Source organism: Cebus imitator, unplaced genomic scaffold, assembly GCF_001604975.1.
Source record: "Cebus imitator isolate Cc_AM_T3 unplaced genomic scaffold, Cebus_imitator-1.0 Scaffold279, whole genome shotgun sequence".
In the NCBI taxonomy this organism is placed as follows: domain Eukaryota; kingdom Metazoa; phylum Chordata; class Mammalia; order Primates; family Cebidae; genus Cebus; species Cebus imitator.
Genome location: NW_016107594.1, coordinates 2,667,510 through 2,680,395, shown reverse-complemented (window position 1 = coordinate 2,680,395; position 12,886 = coordinate 2,667,510). Strand labels below are relative to the sequence as shown.

At 40.2% G+C, this 12,886-nt stretch overlaps 1 protein-coding gene across 2 annotated transcripts in view; it reads right to left on the bottom strand.

The window, feature by feature from the left end:
- CSMD1 (CUB and Sushi multiple domains 1) overlaps positions 1 to 12,886 on the bottom strand; it is a 2,110,588-nt gene that overhangs the window by 197,392 nt on the left and 1,900,310 nt on the right. For both annotated transcript variants that reach the window (XM_017501161.1, XM_017501162.1), the window contains exon 49: positions 9,988 to 10,176. In XM_017501161.1, coding sequence (XP_017356650.1) covers positions 9,988 to 10,176 — 189 coding nt within the window. The remainder of the gene's footprint in view (positions 1 to 9,987; positions 10,177 to 12,886) is intronic.

Genomic DNA, 12,886 nt, shown 5'->3' with positions numbered 1-12,886 from the left:
TTTTTTGAGACAGAGTCTTGCTCTATCATCCAGGCTGGGATGCAGTGGTGTAATTTAGGCTCACCACAACCTCTGCCTTCTGGGTTTAAGCAATTCTCGTGATCCACCCACCTTGGCCTCCCAGAGTGCTGGGATTACAGGTGTGAGCCACCACACCCAGAGATGGCATGAACTTTAAAATATATAAAGATTTTGTACCAATCTTCAATACTCTGGTCTTCCCATAATGGCAGAGATTAGGCTTTGAGTGTACTCATCACCTGAGTAACGAACATTGTATCTAACAGGAAACCCTCACCCCCTGCTCACCCGTCTTTCCTCCCTCCTTGTTTTTGGAGTCCCACGTGTTGATTATTTCCATCTTATGTCCGTGTGTGCCCAGGTACGTGTGTTTAACCCACGCTGATTAGGTACCTGCGCCTGTGGTGTGCTTGTGAAAGCAGAGACTCCAGACTTCCTGGAGCCTGTCAAATCAGAGCTGTGCAGTGCTGGGAGTCCGAAATTTACTTTTTAAAGTAATATTCCAGAGGATTCTTGTTAACTGCAAGGTGAGAACTGCAGGCCAAGGAGAAGGACTGGTCAGCTACACAAATATGAAACTGAAGTAAGAAATGCTGACATGGACAGAAAGCCACAGTGGGCACCCATGTCCCCGAGACACAGCAGACTGCCTGGGGGCTGGGCAGAAATGAGACGATGAGAAGCAACTCCACACCTCGACAACAGTGCATCAAAAAAGGGAAAACAGGCAAAGCTCGCACTGTCTGCAACGACGGCCTTACGTGGAGATAAAACACCTGCCTTCCAGCCTCAGCGCAAAGCACTAATTCTCTCTATGATGGTCCCTGGGCAGACGCCCCATCCCGCCTGGCAGGTGCAGCCACTTTCCAGCACTAAGTGGTCACTTCTTTTGAACTGTTCACTTATTTTTCCTGTCTCAGCTGTCTCCACATTAACCATTTTGGAAAACCAGCTTCCCCAGTAGCCCGAGGCTCACACCTGCATGCCCATCGGGGTTTTACCCACTGCAGCTCTCGCCCAGGCTTGTTCACACATTTTCCTCCAGAACTGCTCTTGTTTCTATGAGGAACTGACATTTTCAAACTGTCACTTTCACAGGTAGAGGCTGCTCTGTGCCTCTTCAATGAAAGACCATAACATACCCTTCAATGTCAGCTGGTATCTTAAACTGCACACAGGGCATTTCACCATCTTCACTCCTCTTTTCCTTTTATTGATTTAGGAGCCGTCATTTTCAAAGTTCCTGCTGCTGGAGTGTAAAGTTCCAGGCTGACTTTTTCTTTCTTTCTTTCTTTTCTTTCTTTTCTTTCTTTTCTTTCTTTTCTTTCTTTCTTTCTTTCTTTCTTTCTTTCTTTCTTTCTTTCTTTCTTTCTTTCTTTCTTTCTTTCTTTTTCTTTTTTTTTTTGACATGGAGTCTTGCTCTGTTGCCACGTTGGAGTGCAGTGGTACAATCTTAGCTTACTGCAACCTCCGCCTCCTGGGTTCAAGCTATTCTCCTGCCTCAGCCTCCCAAGTAGCTGGGATTACAGGTGCCTGCTACCACACCCTGCTAATTTTTGTAATTTTAGTAGACATGGAGTTTCACCATGTTGGCCAGGATAGTCTTCATCTCCTGGCCTGGTAATCAGCCTGCCTTGGCTTCTCAAAGCTCTGGGATTACAGGCGTGAGCCATGGCAAGCGGCCCTGGCTGACTTTCTCATCCCTATTTCCCATTTGCCTCTGTTTCCCTATCTGCCCACCATCCCTTTGTTTGCTTTCTGAAATATTTTGAGTATTAAATGTCAGGTTTATTTCTCAATGCTAAGCACATTAAACTCCATTATAGGATTTTTTTAAATGTGAAATACATAATTGATCTCTTATTAGCCACTCTTCTGCATAGGACCCTTGATTCTTTTATAAAATATTACTTTGCATATTTTGTGCAGTTACTTGTCCAGAATGGTCAAGGTCTTCATATCACTACAATTACACAAAATTATCATTTCTGCACATTTCCATTGACTACAATATTGCTCTTATTAGAAACCACATTTTATACATACTTAGAATATGTGAAGTTTGGGATGCTCGGTGTGTGCCAAGCATGGATGGAGGAAGTGCATTATTTTACTTAACAAATAAACATGCTGGATTTTAGCACATGGTAGAGGAAAATTATATGTCTTCAGTAAAATGCCTGAGATGTAATTTGTAAACTGCAGAAGGTAACTGATATTGATCGCACTGGACTCTGAATTTCAGTGTAATCTTGGAAGATTAATTTGATACAGGGTTGGCAGACAATGGCCTGCATGTCAAAACCACTCTGCAGCCTGTTTTTGTACAGTTCACAAGCTAAAAATGGCTTTTACATTGTTTTTAATAGTGAAAATTTTAAAGAAAAAGAATATGCCACTGAGACGGCACATGACCCCCAAAGACTGAAGGTCTACTTGGTCCTTTACAGAAAAAGAGAGCCACTCTCTGATTTCAGCTACTATGAACAAGAAGGGGAATGTGTTACCAGCTTAGTTACTTAAACATTGCTGACTTGACATTCAACAACACTCTGCTTGACAGCCAACCAATAGGTTTGCACCAAACACATTCCTGGTTGCAAATATGTCTGACTGCATGAAAGTTTGTTTTTCGTTAGGCTCCTGTTTTTACCTGGCATTATGATAAAGGTTTCATGCCAACATTTGTGTTTAATCCTTCAAAACAGATTGGGGAGCACCTTTATGTCCATTTGCAAATAAAGAACTTCAGTGAAGTCACTTGCCCTGTCCAGGGTCACACGGCCAGCAAATGCTGGAGATGGGAGGAATCCATCACTAAATTGCAGGAGCCTGACCGTGCAACAGCACAGCACTGTACCCACCCCTTTCAAATCTCGTAAGATTGTGTGAGGTAGCTTTAAGCAAGGGCAAGTAGGATAAACCTCATTTTACAATGTACTTGATGGAAGTTGGCCAGTCTGAGCTATATGGACTGTGTCGATTCACATCCTGGTAATTTACAATCTGGCTGACATAATGCCTACAACCTATATAAATGTCTTTGTCTGTATATATATATATATATATATATATATATATATAGACACACACATGCATACACATACATATCACATCATGTGATTTGACATTTAAAATTCCAGAAATTTCTATTTAAGCTTCTAATGAAATCTAAATGTCTGGAAATAATACTGTATTATTATCACGAAACAGAGGAGAACATTGATAATGAAATAGAAGCAAGTAAATATGCATACAAATGTGGGTCAAGATGGCCAGGGGAGACCCATGCTAATTCTAGCTAAGTAATTATAAGGTTGCTTGGCTCAGAGTACACTGAAGTTTATACACCGAACCAAACTGTATCATTGGTGCAGTTAATTAGAAATCAAGCGGCAACAGGAGGCCTAAGGCAAAGATCATCCGAGAGTGCAGTGACATCGGGGAACACCTTGGGGTGGTTGCAGAGCAGGAATACTGCTCTGGTCCCAGGAATGCCTTCTCAACATGGAGACTGCGTGAGGGCCTTATAAAGAGGGCTTATGCAAAGATCTCGGAGAAGAAAGGTGACCTCTGCTCACAAGATCAGGGAGGGTCTTTGCAGATGGGAGCTGGCAAAGAGGAGAAAAGCCTTGCAGGACAGAGGTCACGGAATGCCTTAGGCTCTGCTAGGTTCTAGGAATATGGAGTGATTTTAATTGCTCTGTCCTTAATACTTGGGAGATAAAAAAGCCCCTTAATGCGTTGCTCAGACCAGGTGGCTCCTCATCTGCTATACTTCTGATGCAGCCGTACCCTGATAACAAATGGTGATTAAACTCAGAGTACTAGTTTAGCCTGTCTTAGAAGGATCTCAAGTGCTCTCCCCACTTCCTACCCTATCCTACCTACCCCTTTACCCTCCCCTTCCATGCCCATAAGACCAGTGAGGTTATGCACATAATAAAAGTGTCTGGAGCCCAGAGCTCGGGGCCAACGTGGTTGCCACGCTTGTGTAGGTCCCCAGGCCCCATGCTGTAAATTCTACTCTTGTCTCTGTCTTTGTTTCCTTTTCTCAATCCCTTGTCACCACCAGGACTAAGGGCAACCACATACGGGGTTGGGGCTGGTACCCAACATATAAAAATCAAGATAAAAGTCTTAACTACTTTGCTCTTTATGTTCATAAGTGAAGGATTTTAATATTTATAAAATATCCCAATTAATTCATTTATGCCAAGTCTCCTACCATATCCTCCTAACATTTGAGAATGATGTTGTTTTAAAAATTTTGTATAGAATGAGAGAAAATTTTTACAGTTTACCCACCTGACAAAGGGCTAATTTCCAGAATCTATAAAGAACTTAAATATACAAGAAAAAAACAACCCCATCAAAAAGTTGGCAAAGAATATAAACAGACACTTCTCAAAAGGAGACATTTATGCAGGCAACAAACGTATGAAAACAAGCTCATAATCACTGGGCATCAGAGAAATGTAAACTAAAACCACAATGAGAAACCATCTCACGCCAGTGAGAATGGTGATCATTAAAAAGGCAGGAGACAACGGATGCTGGAGAGGACGTGGAGAAATACGAACGCTTTTACACTGTTGGTGGGAGTGTACATCAGTTCAACCATTGTGGAAGACAGTGTGGTGATTCCCTAAGGCTCTAAAACTAGAAATACCATTTGACCCAGCAATCCCATTACTGGGTATATGCCCAAAGAATTATAAATCATTCTATTATAAAAACACATATACCTGTATGTTTATTGCCGCACTGTTCACAATAACAAAGACTTGGAACCAACCCAAATGCCCATCAAAGATAGACTGGATAAAGACAATGTGGCACATATATACCATGGAATACTATGCAGTCATCAAAAAGGATGAATTCATGTCCTTTGCAGGGACATGGATGAAGCTGTAAACCATCATTCTCAACAAACTAACAGAAAAACAGAAAAGCAAACACCGCATGTTCTCATTCATAAGTGGGAGTTCAACAATGAGAACACATGGCCACAGGGAGGTGAACATCACAGACTGGGGCCCGTTAGGGGGTGGGGGGCTGGGGAGGGAGAGCATTAAGAGAAATACCTAATGGAGATGATGGGGTGATGGGTGCAGCCAACCACCACGGCACTTGTATACCTATGTAACAAACCTGCACATGTACCCCAGAACTTAAAGTACAACAAAAAAATTGTATAAAGTAAAAGGACCGTTTCCTCTGAGAGATGCCCTGTCTGTAAGCAAACAATATTTAGGGAGTGAATACATGGTATAATGGAAATTACTTCAATTTTAGAATCTGAAAGATTGGAGTTTCAATCCCACGTGAGATAATTAGGCATTGTGCTTTTTTCTAGTAACATCATCTGTGAGCAACAGCATCTACGAGGACTGAAGAGACACAAATAGATACAGCTTCAGGTGTCCTCTGTCTCCTCCACCCACCTCTGTGCCAGTTCGCATCCTTTGCCAGGCTATTTATAAGAGAATACAGGCAGCTATATCTAACTATAAGTTCTGACTTTAAAAACAGAAGCTTAACCATGTAATTTGTAAGAAATATTGTTTTTTGTACCCTTTATTGCCAGCAAAATGCTAGCAAATCATCAATAAACAATAGACAAACTCCACTCCAAGCAAAAGCCACGTCTGACAGACGGCTATGAGAACCAGACCTTTAAAGGAAATAGCTGCTCGGGAGTTGCTCTCTCTTTGACCAGGGAACTTTCAGTGCACTCTGATGTGCCAGTTTAACTGGATCTTTGAGATAATACAGGAAATTTCAGTTCTAATTCAGGCTTCTCCTGAAGATGAATAAGATTAGTGTGCTGATAATGGAAACAACTGCTTGGCAGAGTTTCTTGCTGTAAAGCAGGAAATGAAGCCTGGGGACAGACGATCTGCCTGGCTTTATCGAGGATGATAAAAACCAACACAGATTTTCAGAGAGAAATAATTTAAAAGGTCAAGCAAAGTGAGAAAAACAACCCGGAATTCTCTGAAACCAGTAAAACACATCTTGCCAGCTCCATCTTCTCACTCGCAGAGGAGCCGTAGCAAAAATTTTACTTGCTGAATCTGGGGTAAGGCTCTGTCCGGGTTGTGGCCTGGGTTCTGCCACTTTGAACCCCAAAATTGGGGTTTGGAGTGGGTGCCCCCCAAATCCCCTTCGAGACCTAACAATAATAACTCGCATACATGTAAGATTTGAAGGCTTATTCTACTTTATATATTTAATCCTCTCAATCATTCTGGGAGCTACAAATCAAAATCTCTATTTTACATGGCAGAAAATAGGTTTAGGGAGATCAGGGCTCCCTGGGCTTTTGGGGGCTACTTTTGACAGGGATGGTTCTTGCAATGTATCCTCCAACATATACAACTGCTCAACGCATCTATGAGTAGATGGAAGAAGGCTCCCAGTATAATCCACAACACTCCATACGCAATTCACTGAAGAAAAGCAGCTGAAAACCCACAAAGTCTCTTTCCAACTGTGTCATTTGAGGCCAAAGTGTTTCTACAACTTAGGGAAGTATGTACATTCTAGGGACAGGCACAGTGGCACACACCTGTAAGCCCAGCACTTTGGGAGGTGAAGTGGGGGGATCACCTGAGGTCAGGAGTTTGAGACCAGCCTGAGCAACATGGTGAAACCCCACTTCTACTAAATACAAAAAATTAGCTGGTTATGGAGGTGGGTGCCTGTAATCCCAGCTACTTGGGAGGCTGAGGCAGGAGAATTGCTTGAACCCAGGAGGCGGAGGTTGCAGTGAGCTGAGATCGTGCCATTGTACTCCAGCCTGGGCAACAAGAGCAAAACTCCATCTAAAAAAAAAATCTACATTCTAAACGTAACAAAAGGAAAGTGTGTAATTAACACTAAACAAATAAAATCTCCCTTTATTGTATACTGCAAAAACCACACATTTGTATTTTACATTAAATTCAGTTAAATCAACTTTAATAATTCCTTAAGGATAAGCAAAAGACTGTTGGGGTATAAATTGCCAGTATCTGTTGTACAACCTTATGCTATTTAAAACTTTTATAATTCCTTCTCAATGGCCTTTATCTATCCAGATAACCGTTTTTACTCTGTATTTTAAAGGTTTAATTTTGTTTTTAAAATGATAAAAATGCCTATTTAATTGTACCACACAACTTAATGTTCAAAAATCCTACTTTTTGCTATATTTTTCCTTTTGTCTTAAGCATTACAGTCTATTATAATGGAAATACTTTTATAATTAAAATGCTATTTTACACAAATTGTAAATATCTAAAAGGTGACTAAAAGAACTCTTGCACAAGAAATGAATTTAAATGCTTAAAATATAGATTCTTTCAGAATTGGTATTTGCAAGATTCTATTTTAAGTATAATTTCTTCTAGCAGGAAACAATTCCACTTTAACACTGGTCAGGCTCTCAGAAAGACCGGATTCTAGACCAACATTTTTATATGAGTATTAAATCCCTTACCTTTTATATGTTTCAGTTTCAAATACATAAAAGTAAGTAGTTCAACTAGATTATTTTTAAGATCCCGCCAAGTTTCAAAAATCAAAATGTATGAAGAAAAAACAAAATCATATTGATTTTGGGTTAACAGAAAGGTTAACAGGACATGTAGAAAGTCGCAGGTCTGTTTTAGAAGGATGATCCTTCTTAAATGTTTTATAATTTGAGAACAAAATCATCTAAGTTATTTATTGCCAAGAACAAATCTGAAGGAAGATACTCCAATTCTTCTTCTAAAACATGGTGTACATTCTAGCATCCCACATCCACAAAGCCATTGTCTCTCCATCATGTTCAACACAAACAAGAGACACCCTATGTACAGATTCTTTCGCGAAAACTGCAAAGATGTCAGAAAGCCTCATCTGCAGTGTGCACTATTGGTATTTCTGAATCATTTAACTTAGCACTAAATAGTTCTGCTAGGGGAGGCCATGCGAGAAGAAGAAAGTCAAGACTTATCCAAAAGCCATATATTTGACATCCTTTAATCCTCCTCAACCATTCATTGAAAGAGCAAGCCATGTTTTCACCTCGTAAACAGTTTCCAGAACTCCTTGTTTATGGATCAGAGAGATGAACTGGCGTGTGCTTGGTGCCACCTGAGTCCCTTTGGGACGTGAAGGTCCCTTTCCGTACCTTTTTGTGCTTCCACCTGGAGAGTACAGTCCCTTTAGGCTCTAATTTGACTCTGCCTCTAGAGGACAGAAAATGACTTCAGGAGTTTCTGCCCATTCCACGGAACCCCTTTCCTGTGTCCAGGCTGCTGTCTGGGTTGTGACTTTGGCATTAGCGTTCTGTTTCCAGTGCCAGTGGGGCAGAGACCACAGGGTGTTCTCTGAGCTGGAGTTGGGTCTCTTCAGCAATAGATTCTGTGACTCTATTCTATAAACATTCTCTCATCTCACATCCACAATGCCATTGCCTCTCAGTCATGTTCAACACAAAGAAGAGACACCCTGAGCAATTTCCCACAAATTCTAGAGTCATAGAACATTTAAAGCAAAAGAGAAATATATCTTCTGCTAAAATAAAAACTATTATTTTAAAGAAAAAAAATCATCATTCCAATCATTCTTAATGAAGTAAGCTGCTTGAATCTATCTCTATGTTTATTTTACATTATAGACAAATTTTTAGAGGCAAAACATAAATAACAGGCTAAATGTCTGATCAACTTCTTAGAGTCAAAGACACCTACAATAAGTGTGATAAGAATCTAATACTGTCTCACAAAGCAATACCAGAAAATCAAATATCTAACGAAAATGAGAAAACAGAGATCCAATATGAGCTTCCACTCATAAATCATAATTAGCTTTCAAAGACTAATATATTTCATTATGAATATAAACCTTGATAAGACAAAACTATGAAAATTTCATGACTTCAAAGCTTTCAATTAAAATTAAAATGCCTTATTTGAAAATGTGGTTTTTATGCATGTGATAGATAAAATGCAAAATAAGGCATGAAATATTGAAATCAACTTCAACAAGCCCTAGATTTAAATAACAACAACAACAACAAAAAAAAAAGCTTATGGCTCAAACTATAAGTTTTTAAACTAAAACACGGAAGATGAGTTTTTCAGAAATTAATGTTTTAAATTTAATACAATGGTCAAGAAAAATTATTTTGAATCTTAATCAGATGACACTTTTTTTTTTACTTCAAGAAGAAGTAGAAGTGTTAGAAGAGCTTGACCCATATGTTTACGGCAGCACTATTCGCAACAGCAAAGACTTGGAGCCAACCCAAACGCTCAACAATGACAGACTGGATAAAGAAAATGTGGCACATATACACCACAGTATACTATGCAGCCGTAAAAAAGAATGAGTTCATGTCCTTTGCAGGTACATGGACGAAGCTGGAAACCATCATTCTCAGCAAACTGACATGAGAACAGAAAACCAAATACCACATGTTTTCACTCATAAGTGGGAGTTGATCAATGACAACACATGGACACAGGGAGGGGAACATCACACACTGGGGCCTGTCGGGGGTGGAGGCTAGGTGAGGGATAGCATTAGGAGACACATCTAATGTAAATGACAGGGTGATGGCTGCAGCAAACCAGCATGGCATGGGTACACCTACGTAACAAACCTACACGTTCTGCACATGTACCCCAGAACTTAAAGTATAATAAAAAATAAATAAATAAAAATAAAATGGCCACATTAAAAAAAGAAAGAATAACTCCACCCAGGATCTAGGGAATGTCCAACCTTTCTCCGAATTTAGGGTACACAGCTAAATGTCAGGAAAGTTCGCATGGCCAGTGGAAAGTTCAATTCTTACTGTTATAAACCAACATTCAATATCTCCTTACCTTTTATCCTTAGTTACCGCTTCATTTATATTCAGAGAGGATTAAAATGAGAGCAATATACAGAAAACAAGGCTGGGGATGAAAATGAGTTTCTTACCCTGGCAGAGTGGTGTGAGGGAGTCCCACTGGTACATGCCGAGAGGGTTACGTCTACAGGTTGCATTGCTGTGGCCAATCATTCTGTATCCAGGCTTGCAAAAATAATGCACTTTACTTCCAACTGCTCCTGCAGTCCTGTTTAGAATTCCCCCATTCTTCAGCGGGTGGGTCAAACTGCAGTAAGGTGCTGTGGACAGACAGAAACACACACAAGTAAGTAAACAAACAAACAAATGACTGGTGCCGTTGCCTTGGAGACAGGATATAAATGAACTACTTCTGTTTTCCAAACAGTAGGAAGTGAGCACCAGTATGTAAGTTTGTTCCAAAGACCACTGCAAAACTCGAGAGTCAAGAGACAAGTCTCTTACTCTGAAGTTGAGATCACCTGCAGCTGTGAGTCCATGTGAAGCCAGGATCCTGCCTATGGTATTTTGAGAAACATGAGGGGGACCCAATCTTTTGGCTTCTCTGGGCCACAATGGAAGAAGAAGAATTGTCTTGGGCCACACATAAAACACATGAACACTAATCATAGTTGAAAAGCTATAAAAGAAACTGCAGAAAAATCTTACAATGTTTTAAGAAAGTTTATGAATTTGTGTTGAGCTGCATTCTAGTCATCTTGGGCCATATGCAGCCCGAGGGCCGTGGATTGGACAAGCTTGGTCTACAAGGATCATTCTGAATGACCTCACCGACCTCTCTAAAGCAGGTTACCTAGCTAAATAAGCACATATATCACAAGGATAAAAGTAAAAGGGTACGTACAAGTCATCATATTTGCAACAAAAGTATTCTCAATGTTTTTAAGAATTATTAAAATGGAGAAAGTAGAAATATATAACATTTTCTTAATGAAGCCCATTAACTTTTTCGTGTCACTGTTAAGTGAAACTTGTAGACTGTACAATGATGTGGATGTTAACCTTCTCTTTTAATATATGGGATCTGAATGAAAACTTCGAAGAAAATGCATTCTCTTGAGTCAATAACAATCTCACAATAGCTTTAATCATTCCCTTTTGTAAGGAGACTTTTTAAAACTAGAGACAGGCATTTGTTAAAATAATAATATTATACAGAATGTCACATTTCCATGGCTAAAAGTCCCTGCATCTTATTTACACATTTAGACAAAGAAACTTGCTTCAGCCTCACGAGGCAAGGTCACTCCTGCATAAAATCCTAGGAACTCATTTCAGATGAATTTAAACAATGCAACAGAGAAAGTCGTGAAGAACTGGAAACTCTTGGTTTCTTTTTAAAGAAGGGTTTTTACATCTCCCACTCCCCTGTGGGGCTTCCATACAAAAGCACACACGTGCAGGTCTGAGTGCTTAATGTTGTCCCTTTCCTTGGAAATATACTCAGAAGAAACTTTCTAAAGGTTCTCTGTTATAGTGGTGCCCAGAAGCAACATCAACGTGTCTGGCCTCAGTTGCCAGCCATCTCCCTGTGAGAAGCATCCCCAGACACTATTCTCAGCTGGGTGAGCCTCGGAAATACCATTTCATTTTTTTAACGGGCTAATTTTTCTGAAGTGAAAATCCACTATCATAACAATCTCTTGACTCACGGCTCCTTTGGCCACACCATTTTCTAGATCAAATGCTTCTCAGTTTTGAATGAACCAAAATACTTTGTTTAGACAAAGTACGAGTACAGTCAGGCACCCTAAATACAAATGACTTAAAAGCACTGTGCTAATTAAAAAAAAAAAAAAAGGTAATTAAAAATCAGAACATTCAGACTGTAGACTCCTTTCCAGAGTCATAGATAAGTTAAATAAAGTCTGCAGGAGGTAGTGAGACTGTGAGGTTTGTTGGATGTCACCTGTGCCTCATGACACAGCTGCATCTGCTAAGGCATGTAATTTTGGAATTTGCAGGATAATCATCTAACTCTACAGATTCCACTAAGAGTTCATTTTCTTTTACTGTGTTTCTTCTATTGCAAGGCTCTCAAAATACTTGTTCTTTCCTAACTCACCTAGAATAAGGCATGAAGGGCTCCACAGGAGAAATCATCGCACAGAACAGAAAGCGACTGGAGCACTGGCCGTGCCGGTTCCACGCCTGGCTAGTCTAAGAGGAATTCAGAGGGGCAGGGCCCAGTCTTTCCACTCGGCTGGTGGAGCCTTGGAAAACCCAGGGTACAGAATGAAAAGTCAAATGGGTCTCCAGGGGGAAAGAAGACTGGGAGAGGCAGATATCCTGGAATTTCGGGGTGAATGCCAAACCAGTCTGTATTTCTGACCCTCACAATACGGAAGCTTACATTTGCTTCTCATAGCACCAAAGGGACACTGTTAACTCAGCCTGCACAGTTTATGGAATTACCCAGAATCATTGTTCAACACGCATTTCTTTGTCTTTTCTTAACTCAGATTTCAACTATGGTGATCCATTATATCGCTTTTATGCCTGAATGACTGAGAGTTTACGTGCATACGGCAAATACATGTTGGAGATGCAATGTGTGGTCATGTGACTGTATTATGGGCTAGAGTTTCCCTGCCCACATCTTAATAATTTAGGGATACTTTTGTTTAGTCAGTGCTCAAAAATTACTGGTGATGAGCTAGGAGATATCACTGAGTCACCAATTCCAAGTAAAAAGCTGTAAGATAGAGAGATAAGAAATTTTTTATATTCACATACAACACGTCTCTCTCTCTCCTCTCTCTTCTTCTTTCCCTCCTCGCTCCCTCTCTCCCCACTGAGACAACATAAATTGTATAGTCTTCTTCTCCCAATACAGTTTAATGATGAGGCTCTTGTTGTTGTATGACAACAAATGAAAATACCTTTTGAAAGACATAGAGATCACTGTTCTCACAACCGAAGGTTTAATCATATCACCGGGCTACTAAGAATTTTTGTGTGCATAAAACA